This window comes from Schistocerca gregaria, chromosome 2 (genome assembly GCF_023897955.1).
Source record: "Schistocerca gregaria isolate iqSchGreg1 chromosome 2, iqSchGreg1.2, whole genome shotgun sequence".
Classification (NCBI taxonomy): Eukaryota; Metazoa; Arthropoda; class Insecta; order Orthoptera; family Acrididae; genus Schistocerca; species Schistocerca gregaria.
The window spans coordinates 519,133,226-519,160,641 of NC_064921.1; the positions used below are offsets into that span (position 1 = coordinate 519,133,226).

Here is a 27,416-nt window from a genome sequence, read left to right on the forward strand (position 1 = left end):
ATTTATAAAATTGTAAATGACGGATATGCTAGTGAGTCATGGCAATAGAGATTAAGATAAGGGAATATGTGGAAACTTACATAGATGGGTGGAAGAATTCATTAAATTGAGACTGGTGAAAACTGCATTGTGACCTGAGCCTGGAATCACAATGTACTGGAATTTTGGTTGAGTGTAATTAGCAGAATTGATGGCGGATATCAGCAGCAATGAGATGTCATTGCTGAACAGGTGTGAGTAGGTACCAAGAAAATATGCAGGTGAGCATGGTGGGAATTCCGAGTGTGGCATTAGGAAGTCAGAATGGCTGGTGTAAGAATACTAGCAGTGTCAAAAATAAGAATACAGCATAGTTTATAGAGGCAGACAACCCCTCAACTACAACCTAGTGGATTCATATGAGGCAGTCCAGCACAAAAGGGAAAAATATTCCACCATAAAATCATGTACTGCCAGAGTTAGGAGGCACAGGAAATTATTTAACTTATTATTCTGAGAGTGTTTCCACTGGAGCAAGTGAGCTAGGCCCTTATATTATGCGAAGGAATAATATTCCTAAATTGGATTGTCTGACTTCACAGCAGCCCAGCGGGAATGATGACCCACTGTTAGAAAAGAACACACTGGATGTTGGAAGAACTCAGACAGATGGCAACAGACTGCTCCACTTTTAAGTTTTTAGTCACCATTGTTTTCAGTCACCTCGTGTTAACAAGATCCAATCAAGAACAGCCACGTAGGATATTTGATTGGTGTTGGTAAGCTGATTGTGACAATCTACTCAACTTTAGATGATGATAGATAATGAGCAAAGCTTATTCCATGTGATACACCATCACTCTAATATGTGTCAGTTTGTGAGATGATGTGACTATCTAGTTACTTACTGCTTCTGTGTTGCAACTATGTCATCCCTGATGACCTCTTGGTCATGTTGGCACGTTTAGATGATTTTGTGTCTTGGAGTATATTGTGTTACGTATTGCTATCAGCTCCAAAACTACACTGGTATTTTTGTCTTAAGTCCCATGTGGCAGAGAGCATAGCATTACATAGTACAACAATGCTGTGGCAGTTTAGAATTGTAAACTCATATGTGAATACCTGTTTCATTCATGATGATAATGCTGTGTTGATCGGAAATACTTGTGGTAGTATGACTCTGTGAATTTTGATAAATGCAATTGTCACTTTATGTAATTGCTGTAACAAATGTATTCCTACCAAATTGGAGAACACTGGGCCTCTACAATACATTAAGATTTTACCAGATCTGTTTGCTTTTCATTTATGAGAGTACCAATCTCTCCCAGAGGTTTTAGAGTTACAAGCAGTTTGTTCCACAGTTCATTGTTGGTTAGGGCTTATTTTCTCTCAATCTAAACCAATGTATTTTGTTCCCAGCGGCGCCAAAAATGGCTAAATTCCATTAAGTTCCAACATGAGAGGATTTAATAATATACTCTGTTATGACAATGGGCTGCCAGACTTAGTGTATTTGGCTATGTGACTGTGAACTGTGCATTGTTCGGTCAGATCAGTATGTTATTTCTCAGAATACACTTACAACATTTACCAGCTCATTATAAACAACTGACTTGGTATTTGTGAGTGTGTAACACTGAATAAAACAAGACCAACATAGAAGTCTAGGATAACTTGAGTAGAATAACTTAAGCAGGACCATAGAAAATTTTCCTCTAAAAGACATGGGACCTGATGTGGCTTCAAGTTGGTTGAATGTAAATCATTTGTGAACTGTGTAGATACACTTGCAATATATTTCCATAATATGTGGAGCAAGCTTTTCCAGCCATTTAGTTTTTCATAGAACTGGAAAGCATTTGACCAGAATGAGTTATGACAAAAATTGGCATATTACTGATGCAATTACAACAAAGACACTGAACGGCTGTCAAATAGACTTAGAAATACACATGATGAGTACTGATTGTCAACAATGACTTACTAAATTGTTAGCATCTGAGAAGAACTTTCTACTCTACACATCAACTATGTGCTGTCTTCCACAGAGAAACTGAATTAAACTATAAGAGATACTTTGCATGGTTTCTGGAAGCAGGTTACTCAGTTTGGACATGACATTCAACAACTCAAATGGGCCTGCCCTGATTTATTCTTTACATCATGCTCTTTATATCTCATCAAAGAAGGGACTGCTCTTTCAAAATATGAAGATTGTATTAATTATTTATTGTTTATGTTTATTTCTGCTTTTTTTCTCTACACTTATGTCTGCTTTTTCTCTCTACTTTATCTGTACTGTTGTCAATGATACTCACCTTTCAACAGTAGAAAATTTGTTGCTTGTGAGCTTTGAGTTCAGAGCAAGTTTGGTCTCTTGGCCAGTGTAGACTGCACAACCTAAAACAAGTAATTGGAAAATACCCTAACGACACTTTGTATAATGCAGTATAAGAAATTACTATGTTTAGAATTATGCAGAAATAAATTGTGGACAGACAGCAACCTAACTGGCACAGAATAAGATACAAAACTTAATAGCTCCTTCACAACCTGTGACATTTGGCTTCTCCCTCACCTCCGGCACCTTACTCCTTAATATCAATTTTACAGAGCTGGGCAGGTGAAAATTTTTCTTGAAATATACCTTTTACTCCCTCAATTCTCCTAGCCTCAATCTCCACTAGTTCTTGTGCACCACCTGTATTTGGTTCCTCATCATTTGCCATCTCCTCCCTCCTGCTTCCACACAACCACTCATTCTCCCTGTTACTTTTCCTCTATACCCTTCCACATCCATTGTAACAATTCTCTCTCTCTCTCTCCATATCCTTCTTCTACTCTGGGTTCTCTTCCTTCTCCATGAGCTCTCCCTTATTTATCCCCTCAACAACTATTTCTTTTTTAAAAAGCTTTAGAAATGGGCTTCATCCAAAAGCTAGGGGATTCAAAATTTTTCCTGGGGACAGCTCAGTACCTCAGTGGAAAGTATTAATCTGTCCTCTAACATATATTGTATACCACCAGTAAAGTTATATAGTAAGGGCTTGATATTTATAACTTTGATTTCAAAAGGAAATATGATTTCACTAAACAACATGCTCTTTTATGCCACATTAAGGTCAATGTCACGCCACAGGTCAGGCAGCTTCAAAAGATGTTGATGTTGTTGTGGTCTTCAGTCCTTAGACTGGTTTGATGCAGCTCTCCATGCTACTCTATCCTGTGCAAGCTTCTTCATCTCCCAGTACCTACTGCAACCTACATCCTTCTGAATCTGCTTAGCGTAGTCATCTCTTGGTCTCCCTCTACGATTTTTACCCTCCACGCTGCCCTCCAATACTAAATTGATGATCCCTTGATGCTTCAGAACATGTTCTACCAACCGATCCCTTCTTCTGGTAGAGTTGTGCCACAAACTTCTCTTCTCCCCAATCCTATTCAATACTTCCTCATTAGTTATGTGATCTACCCATCTAATCTTCAACATTCTTCTGTAGCACCACATTTCGAAAGCTTCTATTCTCTTCTTGTCCAAACTATTTATCATCCATGTTTCACTTCCATACATGGCTACACTCCATACTAATACTTTCAGAAACGACTTCCTGACACTTAAATCTATACTCGATGTTAACAAATTTCTCTTCTTCAGAAACACTTTCCTTGCCATTGCCAGTCTACATTTTGTATCCTCTCTACTTCGACCATCATCAGTTATTTTGCTCCCCAAATAGCAAAACTCCTTTACTACTTTCAGTGTCTCATTTCCTAATCTAATTCCCTCAGCATCACATGACTTAATTTGACTACATTCCATTATCCTCGTTTTGCTTTTATTCTTCAAAACATAGTTACACTCAATTAGCCTCTGAATTTAAACAGTCTCTAAACTACATCAGAAGGTTAATAGTTCTCAACTCTGATGTTAAGTTCTGATTCAAATGACAAATGAATCAATAAGGTACAACATCACAACATTTTTGTTTACTGATTTATACATGTCTATAAAGTTGCTTTACAGCAATTTTGCTCTGTTTACAAAAGCAAAAGTGCTGTAAAGCAAATACAGTTATAAATCAGTGTATAACACAACATATTTTCATCAGCAGTTAAGACAAATGATTAGCATTAGGTTGTTATAAATCAAAATTTACTAAATGTTACTATATTGTTGGTATATGTAATCACAAAAAATTGGAATTTATAAACATATAGAGAACAAGAAACAAGTGACTGTACAATTCACTGAAGACTGAATATTAGAAAAATTCACCAATACATTTGGAGAATCCATGTTGAAAGTGGAGTGTGTTATGAACATAAATTGGGAAAAAAAATCATTCGCCATTAATTTTTTTCTGGATTGGATAGAGTACAAACAATGAGCTGAGGTGTTGAATGATGACAGTCACTTAGAAAAGTATTGAAAGTCATAAGATACAATAAAATCATTGGTTGTAGAAAACCCCTTCAATTCAGTTAGTGAATACATACTAGATACAAAAAACTGGAAGTAGACATTAGTGTAATATCTATGATAATTAAATTGCATATGTGATTATTACTTTCAAACTGACAATGCAAAACCTGTACCTGATCCCAATTTGCACAACTAAAACTGCAAAATTTATTAATTAATTAATCTTGAGGACAGTGACCTTCTTCATAGCTGACAGATATTCTCTCTCTCTCTCTCTCTCTCTCTCTCACACACACACACACACACACACACACACACACACACACACACACACGCACACGGATGTGCAGCTACGTTTATAAAACTATTCACCTTCATTCATATGTTAACATACAAGAAAAAATCAATTATTTCAAAATATTTGCCATTTTGTCTTATTTATCTAGCTCCTAACTACTACAGTTTCAAATATGACAACAATAAAACTGTTGATCCAGTATTAATTCGAATAACTTTTAACAATTTGTGCCCTTTCTGAGGCTGGGCTTGGATGAACCCTTCCTTCGCCCTTTAACTGTAAGACGGCAGAGTTGTGAGGGGAGCATGGGGAGAGGAGGAAGCAAGCATCGGCTGGCAAGGGGAGCGGAGCCGTTGGGGGGAAGGGGGGGGACAAGGCACTACTAATTGCGCGTCATGTTTATTGTTCGTAAACGAAACTGAAATTGTCATGTACATTAAAATCTATCTATCTATCTATAGAAAGAAACTTCCACATGTGAAAAATACATTAAAAACAAAGATTCCAAGACTTACCAAGCGGGAAAGCGCCGGCAGACAGGCACAATGAACAAAACACAGAAACACACACACAGAATTACTAGCTTTCGCAACCGATGGTTGCTTCTTCAGGAAGGAGAGGGAAAGACGAAAGGATGTAGGTTTTAAGGGAGAGGGTAAGGAGTCATTCCAATCCCGGGAGCGGAAAGACTTCCGTAGGGGAAAAAAAGACAGGTGTACACTCGTGCACACACACACACACACACACACACACACACACACACACACACACACACACACACACACACACATATCCATTGGCACATACACAGACACAAGCAAATTTGTCTGCTTGTGTCTGTGTATGTGCGGATGGATATGTGTGTGTGTATGTGTGTGTGTGTGTGTGCGCGAGTGTACACCTGTCCTTTTTTTCCCCTAAGGGAAGTCTTTCCGCTCCCGGGATTGGAATGACTCCTTGCCCTCTCTTACCCTCTCCCTTAAAACCCACATCCTTTCGTCTTTCCCTCTCCTTCCTGAAGAAGCAACCATCGGTTGCGAAAGCTAGTAATTCTGTGTGTGTGTTTGTGTGTTTTGTTCATTGTGCCTGTCTGCCGGCGCTTTCCCGCTTGGTATATATATAGTGGTGGTGGTTGGTCCATTCATCTGATTGCAATACAGTAGCAAGGAAAAATGAAATATAGGGTAATTCGGACGAAATAGGGTGCTCCTTCAAAGTGATCACGAACAAAATATCTGAAATGGAAACTCACCTTTTCTTGCCAGGCGTTTGTGGTGATACACCAAGATGATTCTTGGAAAACTGTTTGAATCTTCCAATGCTATGCATGCTTCGTCTGTGTATGTAGCAGCTCTCACTGAAGATTTGTAAATGGGGTGAAGCAATTTTCTCTGCTCCGTTTCCCTTTCTCAGCATTCAATCACACGCAATATAATTTTGCGAGCATCGCTACGTAATACGGGTTTCCTTCTAACTGTAGGCCTAGCGGTAGGGGTTGTTGGCGACTCCCGAGATGGGCCACCAACTGCCTCTTCACTCATTTTGATAATGTTTGGCACAACTGCACAATAAAAACACGCAGAACTGTACAGCGCAAAACAATAATGAAGCAGACGACAATGACTACCTTGTACAACACAGTCAGCTACGTAATATTGGCAGCAGTCGAAACTGCGTGCCTACCAAAGCCTCCCGATGTTTGCTGACTTCTACCGATGCAGGACTAGGGAGAGGTCTGCCACCTAAGAGTTTACACACTGTATCTGTACTTCTTAGCCTTTATTCTTCTTTTCTTTATCCTTCTGTCAATGAAGAAGTTTGAAAAACAAAGAATGTGTGTGTGTGTGTGTGTGTGTGTGTGTGTGTGTGTGTGTGTGTGAGAGAGAGAGAGAGAGAGAGAGGAGACATGATTTGTTGGCACCTTTTCAGGTAATACTAGCATACCAGTACTGGGCATCATTACATTTTTGGAGACTCTTCCTTGAGGAGATCACTAATGTTCATTGGAAGTAATGTGAGATCTTCCTCAATTTCATACACTGACAAAGACAATACACTGGTTTTGGACAAAATAACATGGATACTAACAAAATGCACTGTAGTCCAACTTGTGAAACAAAACTCCCTGAATCCTATTGAGAATTAATTCATGTCAACAATGGCTACCAAGTTTATACTATTCATTGCAAATAAACAGTTCTATTTTCTTGAGGCTCGTCTTGCTAGATGATGGGTAAAATATATATATATCTGTTTTTCCAATACACACCACAATTACGCACTAATGATTGTGGAGACCTGTCAAAACTCATTATTTCATTCTCAACTGGATCAAATGCAATGATTTGCTGGGAACAATGTGTGTTACTGTACAAACATGATCAACTAAAATGCTTTCATGGGTCTTATAAATTAATCATCTGTTTAGTATTACCATTCAACTTCCCAAATAATTATATGAGTGTCAACAGTCATTGCAGTGCCTCCATTATGTTTCACAGTTGGTAGAAGTAACTACAGACTAATACTTCCCATTATGATCTCAATACAGATATACATTCTACAACAGGTAATGGTGTAAAAATAAACACATTCTTTGATACTCCAGGTTTTGTGCCCCTGACCCCACATGAATTTACCTGCTTCACAAAAGGGTCGATGTTACCAATCCTACCATAAATCTTGTACTGGCCCTTTCTTGACAAATGTCTTCTTATTAGATGTAATAATTATCTTTAATACCCATCTGCCTCTGCCCTATAGTTCTGCCTCTGCTTAATAGTCCAGGCTTTCTTTTTATTACTGTATTAGCAGACAAAGAAAGAATTTTGTACTAGGCCTATGCTGCCAAACACTTAATACAGATTCACCATTGACAATTTCTCCTCACTGGAAATCTGGAAGGTCCCATATAATGAAAAGTCAATGTAAAACCACAACAATGAGATATTTCCTGGTGACACATCACATCCAGAGATGTCATAATACAACAGGAAAACAAAGTTGGATATTTATGTCACTTTTCACTTATTTTATCTCTGACAGAGATTTATTACTCTGAAAAAGACCAGTTGTTCTGTGATTTGTTTTCTATCCTACATGGAGTAAGTAGACGCTTTATTGTCACTTGCTCTGAGGGGGTACACCAAACCACAGGTAATCAAACATATATTCCTGTAAATCCTCAATAGTCTGAATTCATGAAGTGAACAAATCACTAACAAGTGTGGGATGTAGCAAAAGTGACATAAAAATACAACAATGCTAGCTATGCAAGGGCGTGATACAAACAGCTACAAAGTACAACAAGCAATGAGCCATGCTGTGATCTTGGGCCACAGGCTCAGTGTCAAACAGTCACTGATGGGTGGTGCCACATAATGTGCATATCTCAGCAGTGGCTCCCCTTATGAGTGCTGCCCGCAGCTGCTAGTTGCAGCCATAGTACCTCTGACATGTACACGTCCGTGCTAGGCAGGAAATCTAAATCACTGTTGGATACAAAAGTTTGGTGTCCACATTAAACTGTATATTGCTCTATAACTGGCTGAGCATGCCAGTTCAAATGTTGGAGGAAGGTGATGGCACATCACTTTCATTGAGACAATACCTAGTGAAGTATTGTGGTATTCAAATGAGACTTTGGATTACTGAAAACTTTACTGTTACTTACTGTCATTGTGCCACAGGTAAATCAGAAAAAAAGTTTTGAGTCAGAGATTCTTATACTGAGATTTTGATAAAATTTTATCCACTCCTCATAATGAATGTTGTCTCAATTACGTGCAGATAACACAAAACAACTTGAGATCTTCACAAGAGCTATGGTATAAGCAGTCTGTGCAATAAACTAGATGCCAATGCAATTCTTAAAATAGTTTTTGTATTTATTGATGTTCATTCATCTACTGTAACTAGGAAATAAGCACTTGAAGGAAATAAAGGATTTACATGTACTAATGCAAAACTAGAAAAGATTTACAAATGAAGAAAATTTCATAACTCACCATATATGTAATCTGTGTTCTTGAGTCTTGTGCCTCTAAGAAGTATGTTTTCTGGTCCCAGTGGTGCAGACAAGCTAACTGAATGTCGTCTCACAGAACTTACGCTCTGGACACTGTTTCTCCTCATTGTCACCCTCTTGCTACTACCTGCATTGTCACATTCTTCAAATTGTGTTGCTGAAGAATTTCTTTTCAAGCCATTCCTTAATGAAGTGGAATCCCTTGACACTGAGTCTTCTGCCATGTGACATGTTCTGAAGCTCAGTGAACTGGTTCTAATGCTAGCATCACTATTCACTTTAATCACAGAATTCCTATTCACTGGTGCATCGGTACTGATCTGACTTGCTCTAAAACTCACAACACTATTTCGACCTATAGGAACATCACCATTAACACGAGATGAAGAACTCCTTAACAAATTTGAATCTTGGTCTGAATCACTTGATTTGATTGTCATAAGACTGGTTCGTCCAAGAGGTATTTCTCCATTTAGCTGGACAGCTTCATCAGGAAACACTTCAATTTTTCCATAAAATTTGTACAGATCAGGTGTTGGCTGTTCACATTCTATTAATGCATGGAGTGTTGCTAACTGTTCTGGCTGTGAGAAATAACGAAGCAGTTTGGGACACAGGAGTGTCTGAAACATAGGAAGTAATCATTCAGTGTTATCATGTTCATGTTAGTACTATTATTACTAAGAAAACATCTTGTATGAGACAAATTCTTGCAAATCTTAGTACCTCACCATTTCCATGATAACATACAATTTCTGAAATTGTCACCAGCTCCTGATTTTCACATTTTCATCATGCGAAATTCACATTACAAGAAAGAAACGATGTCATAAAGAAATGTTCACCATTAATGAGTCAAAGTTTGTGTTGTAAAGTACCATTAACTATTAGTACATAACTGTACAATACAAAACAACTCCAGAACTCAACACTAGTTAGATAATTTCAGAGAAGCAGTTTGACACAAAAGCTGTAAGACAGCAACCAGTATGCAGAAATTTAGATGTAACAATTGTAACAACTGCTAGTTATTTAACCACCCATTAATATTAAGTACATCAGAGTTCTGTAGCTATGACAACATCATTATACAACAAAATTAGAACTGCAGTAGCTTTTGTATTTAGCTGTATAGTATTTTTTTATATCTTTATGGAACTACATATAAAATTTTATTTTACATCAATAAAAAGTAGTCTAAAACAATAAAAAGTATTATGAATAGTCATGTATTACATACCTTAAGGTTAGTTTCACCATCAAGGTTTGCAGTGGTAACAAAACATTTCCCATCTTTCTGACTAGAGGATAAAAGCACCATATCACATGGAATATCACTGTCATTTTCAATCCTTATCAGATCACCAACACATAACAATTTTGCCTTCACTTTCTGAAAAATGAGAAAGGAGAACCAGAATGACAGAAAATCCAATATATTTTATTCTTAATTATGTTAACTGCTGTAGAATGAGAGTATAACCACAAAAAAAAAAAAAAAAAAAAAAAACCTCATGTTTGTTTCTAATCTTTCCACAAACTATTTTATGGATATGTTGACTGTCTGCATCTTTCAGCATTCTAGTGGATAACTTGAATGACTGACTGTCTTATTCTTAGCATTATGAATGCTGCAGTTCACAGTACACATAATCATTATGCTCAGTAATGATTCTATCAGCATACAATGTCTGTTCAAAAAATTCCGAGACATTCGTTATTTCATGCCAATGGTGTGCTTGAGTGAAATGCAGTTGGCATCCCTGCACATACCTGTGTTAAATGTGTAACAGCCAGAAGTTTCATTGTTGTACATCTTTTAGTTACTGCTCAGTGTCGTATTGAGTAGAATGTTGTGTTGCACAGTTTGCGAATTTTGCAGTGTTAGATGAGCAATGTATCTGCATTAAATTTTGTATGAAACTTAGGAAAACCTTTACATAGACACACCAAATGATGCAGAAAGCCTACAGTGTTGAGTGGTTAAGCCATACTTAGTGTTATGAAAAATGGCGAGACGGAAGTTAAAAATAACCCTCATTCAGGATGTCCTTCAACATCTACCAGAGACGCTCTTGACAGAAATGTCAACGAAATTGTGTATGCCAATTGAAGACTGGCTGCCCAAGAGATTGCATAAGAATGTAACATTTGAGTTTGGTCATGTCATGAAACACTGACACAGTACCTTGGAATGCACCAAGTTGCTGACGAGTTCATCACCGGTTGATGAGTCAAGACCAAACAGACCTTTGCCTCGTAACCTGTGAAGAACTTTTGGATCACACAAATGAGAATGAGATGTTCCTTACAAGAATCATAACTATTAATGAAACATGGGTCTATGGTTATGATGTTGAGACCAAGATTCGGTCTTCACAATGGGTCCGGAAAGGTTCTCCAAGACCAAAAATAGCTCATCACGTCATGTCAAATGTCAAAGCCCTGCTGAAAGTTTTCTTTGACTTTGAAGGACTAGTTCATCATGAAATCGTGCCACAGAGACAAACTGTTAATCAGTGGTAATATCGGGATGTGTTGTGGCAACTGCGAGACAATGTGGGAAGGAAATGGGCTGAAATGTGGAGAGACAATTCATGGCTCTTGCATCACAATAACACATCCGCACATTCATCCCTGTTGGTGCATGACTACTGCACAAAAAACGAAATCATAGAGCTCCCTCATCCTCCATACTCTCCGGACCTGGCCCCTACAGAGCTTTTTATTTGCAAATTTGAAAATCCCGTTGAACAGACAAAAATTCGCAACAAAAGATGAAATAAAAGAAAATTCACAGAAGGTGCCTTGCATGATCCAGCAAGAGGTGTACCGCAACTGCTTCCACAATGGGGAACAGCATTGGGAGCAGTGTATCAATTGTGAAGGAGAGTATTTCAAATGAGACCATGCACAATAAGAAAAAAGGAAATTGTAGAAAAATTTTGTGGATAAAGTTCTGGAATTTTTTGGATAGACCTCATATAACAGTGAATATAAGAGTATGTACAAGACATATTTTACAGAGGTTAGCTGAACCACTGACCATTTTCAATAGTGAAATATAGTTTGCAACAGCTAAACCCAAACCAAAATAACATTTAAAAATGAGGTATGCAATTAAACCTTTAAAGATATATTTTTAACATTGATTCGCGACTCCATGGATTGCTGTGTGCACAACAACCATATATGTTAAATTAAAAGGAAGGTCAGTGTCGGTTATTGATAACTTGATATTAGTGTCTGTGTTTAATTTGTACACCACAGCAATGAAGATGATCACTATGTGATCAAAAATTGATTCTGCTATCAATAAAACATCAATATTACGGCCAATGCTGACCTTCTGTTTAATTTAATATTTTTAACAGACATATGCAAAGAAAAATGAAAACAAAAGACCAAATAATTAATTTCAAATCTTTTTAGTTCAGCTATGGTTAATAACACAGCAGTTACCTATTTCATCTGCCAAGACATCAGAGGAGGTGGTGATTGGCTGAGAAGTAAGGATAAATAAATTTTCTAATGACTAAAACTTCTCTACTTGTTCATTTTTAATACAGTGATTCAGTTAACCTATAAGATATTTAACCTCACTTTACTATACACAGTTTTCTTAACTATGTAGTGGTAGAACTGGTGCACAAAACTTACAATTTTTACTTTTACTCTAAATAAAGAAATCTTAAAGAGGGTAGTTGTACTGTGATTTAAATGGAAAAGTACCCAGATTTTATTAAAGACCTTAGCATGATGTCTGGCTGACATTGCTTGTAATATTTGTAGTATCAAAGGAAAGATCAGCCAAGAAAACTAATAAGTTAGTCATTACAGCTATGTCTACATCTACACTCTGCAAACCACTGTGAAGTGGATCGTAGAGGGTACATCCCATTGTACCAGTTATTAAGGTTTATTCCCACTCAGTTCACTTATGGAGTGTGGGAAGGATGATCATGTGAATACCTCTGTGTTTGCTGTAAATATTTTACTCTTGTCCTCATGATACCTATGTGAGCAATACATAGGGGGTTTTAGTGTATTCCTAGAGACATAATTTAAAGCTGGTTCTCAAAACTTGTTAGTAGACTTTCTCAGGATACTTTCTGTCTTTCTTCAAGAGTCTGGCAATTCAGTTTCTTCAACATCTCTGTCATTCATGCTGCCCTTCTCCATATACATTCAATATCCACTGTTAGTCCAATTTGGTAAGTGTTTACACACTTGAGCAGTATTTTAGACTGAATCGAACACATGATTTGTAAGCAATCTCCTTTGTAGACTGATTGCACTTGAAAAGTGTTCTGCCAATAAACTGAAGTCTACCACCTGCTTCCCTCACAGCTGAGTCTTTGTGATCATTTCCATTTCATATCCTTACAAAGTGTTACACTTAGGTATTTGTAAGAGTTGGCCAGTTCCAATTGTGACTCATTAATATTATACATTAACATTATACTCATAGGATACTAGTTTTTTTCATTTTGTGAAGTACACAACTGGACATTTCTGCACATTTAAAACAAGCTACCAGTCTTTGCACTAATTTGTAATCTTATGAAGATCTGACTGGATATTTATGCAGCTTCTTTCAGGCAGAACTTCATTACAGATAACTGAACCTTTTTTGCAAAAAATTAGAGATTAATATTAACATTGTCAGCAAGGACATTAATGCACAAGATGAACAGCAAGTGCCCCAACACACTTCCCTGGGGAATACCTTCTACATCTGATGATGACTCTCCATCTGAGATAACATGGTGCATCCTCCCGACCGAAAAGTCCTCAGTCCAGTCACGTTATCCACTTGATACCCCATTTGATCATACTTTTGACAGTAAACATAGGTGTCGTGTATACACTCCTTCTTTCCTGCCAATGCAGCTCACCTAGAAGTCCTTTCCTCTCCTACTTCTCTCCTCCCTCTCCCCTCCAGCACAACCCGGTGCCACCTCCAGATTGCTGCTCATGTCAGATGCAGTTGAGCCTTGCTGGAGGTGGTAACCATGGATGTATGAGTTGTTGTTGTGTGAAACTGTGGAAGTTCTACATCTGAGAAAGGCCTTTGTCCCAAAGCATATATATTTTTAGTATTCTTTTCATTGTGCATGAAAAGCTCAGCAATGTCTTCAATTTTCTATTTGCAATTATCAATTGTTCGTGAGTGGTTACCATTCCTGCTTCCATTATTTGCAAAATAAATTATTTTTAACTTTTGGCAAAAACCACAGCCCAAATAATAATGATTATGATTTATTTGGTTTGTCATTGATTCATAGAGCAGCTGGATGTCCTTCTGAGGGACATTGTGCCCAGTTCTATCCAACTGGTGAATTAGATCATGAAAATCTTGAGTTAGTTGGAGGGGACTGCCCATAATGCTCAACACTTTCTCAACTGGGAAGATATCTGGTGACCTTGCTGACCAACATAGGGCCTGGCAAACATAAAGACAAGTAGAAGTAATTCTTGCTGTGCATGGGCAGTCATTAACTTGCTGAAATGTAAGCCAAAGATGGCTTGTCATGAAGGGCAACAAAACGGGGCTTAGAATATTGTCAACTTAGAATTGTGCTTTAAGAGTGTCACCAATAACAACAAAAGCGGTCCTGCAATGGAAAGAAATGGCACCCCAGACCATTACTCCTGACTGTCGGGTTGTATTGTGTGCGACAGTCAGGTTGGTATTCCACCACTGTCTGAGATATCTCCCAACACATATTTACTGGTCATCAGGGCTCAGTTTGAAGCAGAATTCATCAATAAAGACAGTCCTACTACAGTCAATGAGATTCCAGGCTGAAGATGTGTCTGTAGATGCCATGGTCAGCGGTGGGATAACAACCTGATTGTCATCTGCCACATGGACCAACAACCAGGAGAGATGGCCAGGGGTGCCCTTTCACTTCACAGCAGGACTCCTTTGGTAGTCATCAGTGACACCCTTACAGCACAGTGATACACTGACAATATTCCAACCCCCTATTGTTGCCCTTCGTAGCAAGCCATCCTGAGCTTACATTTCAGCAGAATGATGCCTGGCTGCACATGGCTTGGGTTTCTATTGCTTGTCTATATGTTTGTCAACCCCCCTTCAGCCAACAAGCTTACTGGATCTCTCCTCAATTGAGAACATTTAGAACATTATGACGATCTAAACTGCCCATTGGACTAGATTTGCCACAATATCCCTCAAAAGGACACCCAACAACACTATGATGCCAAGGTGAATAACTGCTTGCATAAGGGCCAGAGGTGGACCAGTGCATCATTGAGTTACTCAATTTGCAAAACGCTTTCTCTTGAAAAAAATCATCTTATGTTTCTGAAACTGTAAAATTTTGTCCGTCTGTACATGTACTGCACATCTAACAATTGCCATCCCTTTCGATTCATTTGTAGTGCATCATTTCTTTTTCTTCTTATTTTCTCTTTAAGAGTGTATTTGAGAGTACTATCCCCTGAATGTATGTAAGATATATAATTATTACTCTGACATTCCAGCAACTGTCATGTTTAAAATGCTGAAAACAACTAACCTGAGCACATCCGTTGCGGATGACCGTCACAAGAGCACCATTTACTTCTCTGTCAGCACAGTGTCTCAGCCAATCCTCATAACCTTGTTTCACCATAGTCACCACTATCACAAAAACGAGAGGCAAAATACTTGTTAGTGGACTAACTGGACTTTCAATAGACAACTGAAAAAAGAAAAGAAAAGAAACAGAATTAAAGCACAGTGAAAAATAGGGAGAAATTTTTAAAATTATTGTAATTCTCACCTCCTCCACTACAAGCTAAAGTATAGGAATATCTTACAGCAGCCTATCTAAAACATTATGTACAATATAAAAATAGAAAATTACAGGCAGCACTGAAACATTATATTTAATCTCAAATTAAGTGAAATGACTGTATTCATGGGAAGTAAACAATGGAGACCAAAAACCATGATGAGAATTTATGGAATTGAAACAGAAGAAAGAATGAGCAAAACAAAACATTGGCCCCTTAAGAGGGAAACTTGTTCTGTGAGTGTGCTCATGATTATTTGTTGTTTTGAGTGGGATAAATGAAAGTTACAGAGTCATCTTTGGTACATTATTGTAGAATATGACACCAAAGTGGTTGCAGTTTCATGTATTTCTCTTGTTCTATATACATTTAGCCAACTTGTGGTTTTTCTTTTGTCTATGCATGAAACGATATGGCTCAGAAAAATTCACTTAAAATTCTAAATTTTAACATCTTGCATGTGTACTAAATGTCACTGTTGTCTCATCTTTTTGTGACTGCATGGCATATTGAAACTGTGTGCTAGACTGGGATTCGAATCTCAGATCTTTGCCTTTCATGGGCAACTGCTCAACGACTGAGCTATCCAAGCATGACTCACGACCCGCTCTCAAAGCTTTACTTCTGCCAGTACATCTCCCACCTTCTGAACATCGCAAAGTTCTCCTGCATATGTTGAAGGACTAGTGCTCCTATAAGAAAGGAAAAACCATGCAAAACCACAGCTTAGCCACAGCCTGGGGCATTGTTTCCAAAATGAATTTTTACGCTGCAGTGGAGTGTGCCTTGATTTGAAACTTCCTGGCAGATTAAAACTGTGTGCTGGACTGGGATGCAAACCTGGGACCTTTTTAAGGGAAACTGCTCAACTGATTGAACTATCCTTGTGTGATTCATATCACTCTCTCACAGTTTTAATTCCGCCAGCAACTCATTTCCTACCCCCTATATGTCACAGAAGTTCTCCTGCATACTTTGCAGGACTAGCATTCCTTGAAGAAAGGATATTGTAGAGACATGGATTAGTCATGCTCTATGTGCTGTTTCCAGAATGAATGAATCAGAACTTCAGTGAAGTTCACAGAGAGGTGTAGAAGCTCTGTGTGACGGGAAGAAAGCCAATGTACACTCTGTGTGCATACCAGGGGGAGTCATCGAAGATGTGGAAGGGTCCTTATGGATGCTATGAAGGGTACAGGGTGCAGCCAACTGCAAGTGGTGGCTCATGTCGGCACTAATGACGTGTGGCGCTATGGATCGGAAGAGATTCTCTCTGGTTTCTGGCAGCTATCTGAGTTGGTGCGGACTGCCAGTCTTGCTAGCGAGATGCAAGTAGAGCTTTCCATCTGCAGCATCATCAACAGGACCGATTGTGGACCTTTGGTACAGAGCCAAGTGTAGGGTCTGAATCAGAGGCTCAGACAGTTCTGCAACTGTGTAGGCTGCAGATTCCTCGAATTGCACCATAGGGTGGTGGGGTTTCGGGTTCTGCTAAATAGGTCAGGTGTCCACTACACACAGGAGGCAGCCACACAGGTAGCAGGGGCTGTGTGGTATGGACTGTGCGGTTTTTTTAGTTTAAACAGTCTCAGGAAAGATCAAAATGGTCTCCAGTCTCAAAGGGTATAGGGCAAAGAAACGACAAGAATCGACCAAGCAACAGTCAGTATTGCAGTTGTAAATTGTCATAGTTGTGTTGGAAAAGTACCAGAGCTTCAAGTGCTGATAGAAAGCACTGAAGCTGAAATCGTTATAGGAACAGAAAGCTGGCTAAAGCCGGAGATAAATTCTGCCGAAATTTTGACAGAGGCGCAAAACGTGTTCAGAAAAGATAGAGTAAATAAAGTTGGAGGTGGTGTGTTTGTGTCTGTTGGTAGTAGTTTATCTTGTTGAAATAGATAATTCTTGTGAATTACTATGGGTAGAGGTTGTACTCAACAGCCATACCAAAATAATAATTGGCTCCTTCTACCGACCTCCTGAGCCAGATGATATAATAGCTGAATGCTTCAAAGAAATCTTGAATCTCATTACAAATAAGTAACCCACTCATACAGTTATAATTGGTGGAGACTTCAATATACCCTCGATTTGTTGGCAAAAATGCATGTTCAAAGCCAGTGTTAGACACAAAACATCTTCTGAATTTGTACTAAATACTTTCTCTGAGAATTACTTTGAACAATTAGTTCATGAGGCCACATGAATTGTAAATGATTGCGAAAACACTCTTGACCTCTTAGCCACAAATAATCCTGATCTAATAGAGAGCATCATGATGATACATAGATTAGTGAACACAAGGTCATTGTAGTGAGGCTCAAAACCACTAAAAATAAGTGCAAAATATATCTATTTAAAACAGCAGATAAAAATTCACTTGATGCCTTTCTAAGAGAGAGTCTCCATTCCTTCCAAGTTAATTGTGTAAGTGTAAACCAGATATGGCTCAAATTCAAACATACAGTATTGACAGTAACAGATAGATTTATACTGAAAAAGTTAATAAGAGACGGGGCTGATCCACCATGGTACACAAAACACGTCGGAACACTGTTGCAGAAGCAGCGAAAAAAGCATACCAAATTCAGAATAATGCAAAATCCCCAAGACTGGCTAAGTTTCACAGAAGCTCGAAATTTCATGCAGACGTCAATACGAGATGCTTTTAATAGTTTCCACAATGAAATATTGTCTCAAAATATGGTAGGAAACCCAAAGGGATTCTGGTCGTATGTAAAGTACACCAGTAGCAAAAAACAGTCAGTACCATCACTGCGTGACAGCGACAGATATGCTACCGATGATGGTGCCACTAAAGTGGAGTTACTAAATACAGTTTCCCATAATTCCTTCACGAAATAAGACGAAGTAAATATTCCAGAATTCAAAATCAGAACAGCTGTTAGCAAGAGTGACATAAAAGTAGGTATCTTAGGTGTTGCAAAACAACTCAAATCACTTAAGAAAGGTAAGTCTTCTGGTCCAGATGGTATATCAGTCAGGTTCCTCTCAGAGTATGCAGACACAATAGTGCCTTTCTTAGCAATCATATACAACCGCTCACTAGATGAAAGGTCTGTTCCTAAAGACTGGAAAGTAGCACAGGTCAAATCCATATTCAAGAAGGGAAATAGGAGTAACCCATTGAATTACAGACCCATATCACTGATCTCAATTTGCAGCAGGATTTTGAAGCATATACTGTACTCGAACATTATGAATCACCTTGAAGAAAATGACTTATTGATACATAACCAACATAGATTCAGAAAATATTGTACTTGTTAAACACAGCTAGGTCTTTATTCCCATGAAGTAATGAATGACGTCAGCAAGGGATCTCAGATCGATTCCATATTCCTAGATTTCCAGTATGCTCTTGATACCGTTCCTCACAAACAACCTTTAATCAAATTGCGTGCATATGGAGTATCGTCTCAGTTGTGTGACTGGATTCGTGATTTCCTTGCAGAGAGGCCACAGTTCATAGTGATAGTAAATCATCAAGTAGAACAGAAATGATATCTGGCATTCTGCAAGGTAGTGTCATAGACCCTCTGCTATTTCTAATTTATGTAAATGATCTAGTTGATAATCTGAGTAGCCCCCTTATATTGTTTGCAGATGACGCTGTAATTTACCATCTAGTAAAATCATCAGACAATCAATTCCAATTACAAAATGATCTAGAGAGAATTTCTGTATGGCGTTAAAAGTGGCAATTAGCACTAAACAAAGAAAAGTGCAAGGTCATCCACATGGGTACAAAAAGAAATCCGATAAATTTTGGGTATATGATAAATCGCACAAATCTAAGGGCTGTCAATTTGACTAAATACCTAGGAATTACAATTAGGAGCAACTGAAATTTGTTAAAATGGCTCTGAGCACTACAGGACTTAAGTTCTGAGGTCATCAGTCCCCTAGAACTTATAACTACTTAAACCTAACTAACCTAAGGACATCACAAACATCCATGCCCGAGGCAGGATTCGAACCTGCGACCATAGCGGTCGCGCAGTTCCAGACTGTAGTGCCTAGAACCACTCGGCCACCCCAGCCGGCCAAACTGAAATTGGAAAGACCACGTACATCATATTGTGGGGAAAATGAATCAAAGACTGCACTTTGTTGGCAGAACACTTAGAAGATGCAACAAACCCACTAAAGAGACAGCGTACATTACACTTGTCTGTTCTCTGCTGGAATATTGCTGTGCAGTATGGAATCCTTACCAGGTAGGATTGACAGAGGACATAGAAAATGTGCAAAGAAGGGCAGCTCGTTTCATGTTGTCACACAATATAGGTGAGAGTGTCACTGATATGATACGTGAGTCAGAGTGACAGTCACTGAAACAAAGGCAGTTTTCTTTGCAGCGAGATCTATTTACGAAATTTCAATCACCAACTTTCTCTTCCGAATGTGTAAATATTTCGCTGACACCCACCTATGCAGGGAAAAATAATAAAATAAGAGAAATCAGAGCTTGAACAGAAAGATTGAGGTGCTCCTTTTTACCGCACGCCATTTGAGAGTGGAATGGTAGAGAAGTAGTGTGAAAATGGTTCAATGAACCCTCTGCCAAGCACTTAAGTGTGAATTGCAGAGTAACCAGGTAGATGTAGATGTAGATGTTGAAGCAACAGTTCTTCCCACACTCTATCCATGAATGAAATAAGGACAGACTTTAATACATTGTATAATTAAAAGTACCCCTTATCACACAACTGATAGTGGTTTCCAGAGTGTTGATGTAGATGTCAATGTACAAAGGGCAGAAAGAATCTTTGTAATTAATCATCATTATCATCATCATCATCAAAGATTAGTTTTGAAAAAGTCACACTGAAATGTGCGTGTGTGTGAAGGATCAAATAGATAAACAGAAGATATTATGATGGCTGTAACTAACCAAAATGATGGGATTAAGTTTTGTTGTAGCCAGTGAGATAGCTAAAGTTAAGTTTGCATAAGTTGATATGTGACAGTTGCAGTGGGCTGGCTCTGGCAATTGGCAGGCCTACCTCAACCAATAACTTAATGCAATTTTGTAAACATCTCTATTGTTTTGTCACAACTCTGTAGATATCTACTGTTTTCAACTGCAGCCATGAGCACTTTGCAGTTGAAAGCTGCCAACGGCACTGTGAGCTGTCAGGGATCTTCTTATGCTGTCTTGACTATAGGAAAAATAGCAGGTAGGTTGGATGGAGGAACCAAAGATGTGTTACTGGATTCAAACAAGTGAAAGCATGAAAAACTTTGCAGAAAAGTGAGTGCAAAGTCTAATTTCACAAAAGAGATGGGATGAGAATAAACTGATAGAACCAAAGGTCATAGAGGTTTTCAAAGGGAGTATCAGGGAATGATTGACAAGAACAGGGAAAAGGACTATAGTAGAAGAAGAATGGATAGCTTTCAGAGATGAAATAGTGAAGGCAGCAGAGGATCAAATAGGTAAAAAGATGAGGGCTAGTAGAAATTCTTGGGCAACACAAGAGATACTGAATTTAATTGATGAAAGGAGAAAATATAACAATGCAGTAAATGAAGCAGGTGAAAAGGAATACAAATGTCTCAAAAATGAGATTGACAGGAATTGCAAAATGGCTAAGCAGGAATGTCTAGAGGACAAATGTAAGGATGCAGAAGCATGTATCACTAGGGGTTAGATAGATGCTACCTACAGGAAAATTAAAGAGACCTTTGGAGAGAAGAGAACCACCTGTATGAATATCAAGAGCTCAGATGGTAAATCAGTCCTAAGCAAAGAAGGAAAAGCCAAAAGGTGGAAGTAGTATATAGTGAGTCTATACAAGGGTGATGTACTTGAAGGAAATATTATGGAAATGGAAGAGAATGTAGATGAAGATGAGATGGAAGATATGATACTGTATGAAGAATTTGACAGAGCACTGAAAGACCTAAGTAGAAACGAAACTCTGAGAGTAGACAACACTCCATTAGAACTAGTGATAGACTCAGGAGAGCCAGCCCTGACCAAACTCTTCCATCTGGTGGGAAAGATGTACAAGCGAGGCAAAATACCCTCAGACTTCAAGAAGAGTATAATAATTTCAGTTCTAAAGAAAGCAGATCCTGACAGGTGTGAGAATTACTGAACAATCAGTTTAATAAGTCATGGTTGTAAAATACTAACATGAATTCTTTACAGACAAATGGAAAAACTGGTAGAAGCCGGCCTCGGGGAAGATCATTTTGGATTCCGCAGAATTGTAGACATGTGAGGCAATACTGACCCTACAACTTATCTTAGAAGATAGATTAAGGAAAGGCAAACCTACGTTTCTGGCATTTGTAGACTTAGAGAAAGAATTTTACAATGTTGACTGGAATACTCTCTTTCAAATGCAGAAGGTGGCAGGGGTAAAACACAGGGATTGAAAAGCTATTACAATTTGTACAAAAACAGAAAGCAGTTATAAAAGTTGAGCAGCACAAAATGGAAGCAATGGTTGAGAAACGAATGAGACAGGGTTGTAGCCTATCCCCAATGTTATTCAACCTGTACATTGAACAAGCAGTAAAGGAAACCAAAGAAAAGTGATGATGGCATTCTCTTGGGTAAAATATTCTGGGGGTAAAATAGTCTCCCATTCAGTTCTCTGGGTGGGGATTTCTCATGAGAACATTGTTATCAGGAAAACAGAACTGGTGTTCTACAGATCAGAGCGTGAAATGTCAGTAAAGCTGCATGCCCTCAGGAAAAATCACAGCTGTAGTTTCCTCTTGCTTTCAACTGTTCACAGTACCAGCACAGCAATGCTGTTTTGGTTGATGTTACAAGGGCAGTTCAATCAATCATCCAGACTGTTACCCCTGCAGCTACTGAAAAGGCTGCTGCTCCTCTTCAGAAACCACATGTTTGTCTGGCCTCTCCTCTCTTAGTATCTCATAATATGATGAGGGCAACATTCAACAAATAGTGAATACTAAGGTCACAGTCTAAACATCTCGGTCAAATAGTTATAAACTATCGTTACATCTTTCTGGACTTATCCTATCCATGTCTGAATGTCAAGGTGATCTCTATTATATACTACATTAACTAACAGAAAACAAAGCTGGCCATGAAGAACCTGGTGCCAGGCACTTAAGGATGACTTGACAAATGTTAACATCTGCAGGTTGAAGCTGAAGATCTGGAAGAGAACTGAACTACATGGAGAGTACTTAGTGTTCAATGTGAACTGCACAGAGCCAGCTGAATCACCAGTTTGGCCTCAAGCAAGCACTTCTTCCTATGACAACCTTAAGCAGCACAATAGAATGCTAATTTTGCACAATGAATTTCTGCCTCTGCATAAGTTTACTTACTCTGCAAGCCACCATATAGTGCATAACAGAGAGTACTTCATACTGCTACCAGTCATTCCTGTTCAACTCACAAATCGAGCGAGAGAAAAACAACTGTCCATATGCCTCCACACACATCCTAATTTCTCTTATCTTGTCTTCACAGTCCTTAAGCAAGACATATGTTGTTGGCAATAGAATTGTTCTGCAGTCAGTTGCCAATCCCAGTTCTTGAAACATTCTCAGTAGTGTTTCCCAAATGAGCATTGTCTTCCTTCCAGAGATTCCCATTTGAGTTCGTGCAGCATTTCTGTAATACACATATTTTGAATGAGCCTACCGGCTACAGATCCAGCAGCACACATCTAAACTGATTTTATGTCTTCCTTTAACCCAGCACGGCAGGAGTTCCAAACACTTGAGACGTACTCAAGAATGGGTCACACAAGTGTTCTGTATATGGTCTCCTTTAGAGTTAAGCTACACTTACTTAGAATCTCCCAATAAACTGAAGTAGATAATTCATCTTCCCTGCTGTTGACCTTATGCACTCATTCCATTTCATGTTGTGTTACAACATTACTTGCAGGTATTTAACTGATAAAAGTGTATCAAGCAGCACATCATAAATAATGTATTCAAACATTATAGGATTGTTTACCCTATTCATCTGCACACATTCTAAGTTATCCTGGCCTCCTGCAATCACTCAACAATGACACTTTCATGTACACACCAACATCGCTTCTTACTCTATTCATCAGATCATTTATGTAAAAAGAAGTCCTATCACATCTTCCCGAGGAACTACTCATTATACCCTTGTCTCTGATGCATACTCTCTGTCCAGGACAACATACTGGACTCTGAAGAAATTTCAAGCTTGTAAACAGTCATTGTCAACTACACTTCAAGATAGTGCAATTGGCCACCTGGCAGCCATCTTCAGCTGAGACACCGAAAGCTGCACATCAATGGCCTCAGTGATGAAGCAAGTTGATTGGCTAAGTTGTATGGAGGAATCAAAGTTGCTCCTCTTTGTTGGCAACACTTCTGTTCAAACAGCAAGAATATTCTGTAATTTTCAAGTGAAAGGGGTGTTCCAATCACCATCTAGGATTGAGCACTTTCTGGGATCAGAAAAGGAAAATTTGTTGTTGTGCAAGGCTGTTATAGCTAGCCAGATGGGTATGCCAGGCCGCGTGTACTGGGGAAGAACGCTGCACATATCTTTTTGCTCCTGAGCAAATCTGCTATTGTCAAACATTGCATCTCCACTGGAATATGATAAAACAATAATTTTCAACACAGTAGCAACTTTTTGGGACTCCATTGTTAAAGAATCCATGGAAATACATGTAGCATAAAATCTGATGAACTACAATAGCAGTGTGGAATTTTATTATCTCCACAATTTGGTCAAACCGATGATGACAGAGTGCACTGACAGCCAACAGCAACACAGAGGTGACCGAGTTCCACAGTTTCTCCAGCAAGGTGGTGAAGCCAGGTAATATGATTCATCTGTCAAATTGATTTGGATGCAAACACAGAACACTCATAGCACACTATATATTGTGGAATGGAGGATGTCTTCATCAGCCTTGATGGCTCACATGAGGATGACTGGCAGATGCTCAGTTGAAATATTGTGATGTGTAGTTGACAATGACCAGCTGCAAGCCCAAAACTTCTCCGTACACTCACTTTGAAGTGAAAATTTTAAAATTCACATCAGATGTTTTCACAGAGAGGAAATAGCTTCACATGTTCAAAGTTTTGACAAGCTATGTGGTCAGAGAGCTAAACTTTTAAGTTCTGTAAACATTTTATTGAGATACCACGACCATGGCTTAATACTAAAATTTTCTACAGTCACACATATTATTAAGACTGACACTGCACAGAAGATTATGGTGAAAGATAATCATGCTATTCTCAAAGAGAAGATTTTTTATACGAGATGGAGGTTGGACACCATTTCAGAAGAACTGTGCACTTGGAGGTTGCAGCACACCTTTTGGCCTGTATCATGGGATTGGGTTAATAGAATGATTTCAGTCAGGTTTGACTGGATCCATAAGTATTAAAGTTGTTTGCAGATGTCAAAGTTTGATTGCCTGTTGCCAAGCAGCCATCATCACCAAGGACAATTGCATGACATTCCAATGTCAAGCTCTTGGAGAAAAATTCGGACAAGGCACTGCTGCCTATATTAGGTAAATGACTTCATTTTGCACCCACATCTACAGTGCCAGTTTTAATAAATTTTGTGACTGGTGATGAAGCATCCATACAGTGTCTTTCTTTGAAGACTGCATCAGAAGTGAAACTTGTCATGCTCTTTTAAAAGCTCCTTAATGCCTAACTTAATGTCCACAGAAATGACTTCACTATCGAATCTCTGAGAGGATCCTGACATAGTGGTTCTGAAACCAGATAAAGATAATGCTACAGTACTGTTACTTCATAGTGAGTATGTTGATAAATGTATGATCGATTAAGCAATTATACCTATGGTAAGATTGGATCCTACACATGTGCAATGGAATACTTCTGCACTTCTGAATTTTTCCTCATTACCTCATGGGACCATCAAGAGGTTACTAATTGATAATAAGTTTCAGGTGGACATCACTGCTTTGTTTTGGCGTTCTCTTTCATTAAGCTATTTTATGTTCAACCATGAATACTTTGGGCAGACTTGTGGTATGAGCAGTGCCTCCCCTGGTGCTCAACCATTTTCTGTATAAAGATATTGAAGAGAGAGGGCTTCAATCAGTGGCCCTTAAAACAACTATATTTTGGAGGTATGCCAATTATAACATTCACAGTGTGGGCTCGTGGAAAAAGTAAGTTAATGGAGTTTTTCCATTACCTCAATTCCATACATAGGAACATCCAGTTCACTATGAAAATAGAGAAAAATGGTTGTCTGCCTCTCCTGGATGTTTTGTTTTAATAGATAAAAATTAGGGTATTTGGTTTCTCGTAAGCCTACACATAATGACTTGTATTTACTATCATCAAGTTGTCATCACCTGTCACAAACTATGAGTGTCCCTACACCACTTGCACAAAGAGCTCACACAGCCTCAGATGCAAGTAGTTTGTCTAAGAGCATGCCCACCTACAGAAGGTGTTCAAGGAAAACGGATATTCTGTCCAGCAGATTAACAGGGCACTACCAGTTTTAATCAAGAACCAGGGAACTGATAACAAATAGGTCATACCAACAATGTCTTTAGCTTTTCATAATTTTGCTGCAACATTTCATTTAGGAAGCCAAAAATGTTCCATAATTTTCAAGTTATTTGACAGCTGAGGTGAGCTGCAATGCTAAGGACCACTGAGTTCCATGGTTCCACCAACGAGGATGGTGCCACCAGATTGTGTGGTCTGTCTGTCTGTCAATTTGATTTGGATGCATGCCCAAAACACCAACAGCATGCTATACATTGTAGAATGGAGGACGTTTTCGTCAGTCTTTGATGGATCAGCTGAAGATGGTAGGTACCCAATCAAAATATCAAGGAACGTAAATGGTAATGACAAACTAAAAAGCACAAAATTTCTTCAAGCACTCAATTCACGAGGAAAAATTTTAAAGTTTAAGCTGCGTTCTAAGTGAGAGAACCTATTCTGTATGCTCAGACTTTTACTAATAGTCTGCAGTGAGGCACTGTGCCAAACAGTTTCCAGAAATAAACTTTGCCTGTTGCCCTTTATCTATGATTCACAGGGTATTGTGTGAGAAAAGAGCAAGCTGAATTCCACTAGAGCAATGGACAGAAACTTTTCTGTCTCAAAGAAACTTATTATATTCCAACTTAGAATATGTGGAAGAATTGTAAGTCAGTTCTTTCACCATTTTTATATGGGACTCATTGGCTCTTTTTCTTGCCAATTCAGTCTTTGTGCTAAGCAAGAGATTTGTGATACATACAAGCAAAGTAAGGGCCAATGCCAAGAAATACTCTCTCTAAACCCGAACTGGGGTTCCATCACAAGCTGGTGACTTATTTGTTTTCAACTCTTTCAGTTGTTTTCCAATGTCAGGGATGCCTATTTCTGTGTCCTCCATGTGGGAATCTGTGATAGGGTCAAATAATGAGATGTTTGTATAATTCTTCTGCATGAATGATTTTTTTAAACACAAAATTCAAAACTTAAACTTTTCCTTTGCTGTCTGGTTGATGAGAGACTGAATAGAAGTCTACGACCCACTGAGATATTCAAAATCATGTGACTGTGGTGCTGCAGGTGGTGCTAAGGTACACTAAAAAACCACAAGCTACAAAAATGAAAACTATAATAAACAATTAGCCCAGCTGTCTTTTACGAAAACATCTGGATTATCAAAGTTGTTAAAAACACATACGCAAGTAACCCTTCTCTAATAGTGCTGCAATTGATTTATACATCAAGATGACATTAATGTTTATACAGCTTGACTGTTCTAAAGAGATGTATGCAACATTTCTTGGTCTGCAAGTCTGCCTAATTTATCAAAAATTACATGTAGAACAAAAGAATAAGATGACAGTTATCCA

General features: G+C 38.5%; 1 protein-coding gene across 5 annotated transcripts in view; it reads right to left on the minus strand.

The window, feature by feature from the left end:
* The window catches only part of LOC126329703 (phospholipid-transporting ATPase IF-like), a 613,381-nt gene that overhangs the window by 115,079 nt on the left and 470,886 nt on the right, over nucleotides 1–27,416 (minus strand). For all 5 annotated transcript variants that reach the window (XM_049996202.1, XM_049996201.1, XM_049996200.1 and 2 more), the window contains 4 exons: nucleotides 15,282–15,446; nucleotides 9,974–10,126; nucleotides 8,714–9,356; nucleotides 2,304–2,385 (listed from right to left, as the gene is read on the minus strand). In XM_049996202.1, the coding sequence (XP_049852159.1) occupies nucleotides 2,304–2,385; nucleotides 8,714–9,356; nucleotides 9,974–10,126; nucleotides 15,282–15,446 (1,043 nt within the window). The remainder of the gene's footprint in view (nucleotides 1–2,303; nucleotides 2,386–8,713; nucleotides 9,357–9,973; nucleotides 10,127–15,281; nucleotides 15,447–27,416) is intronic.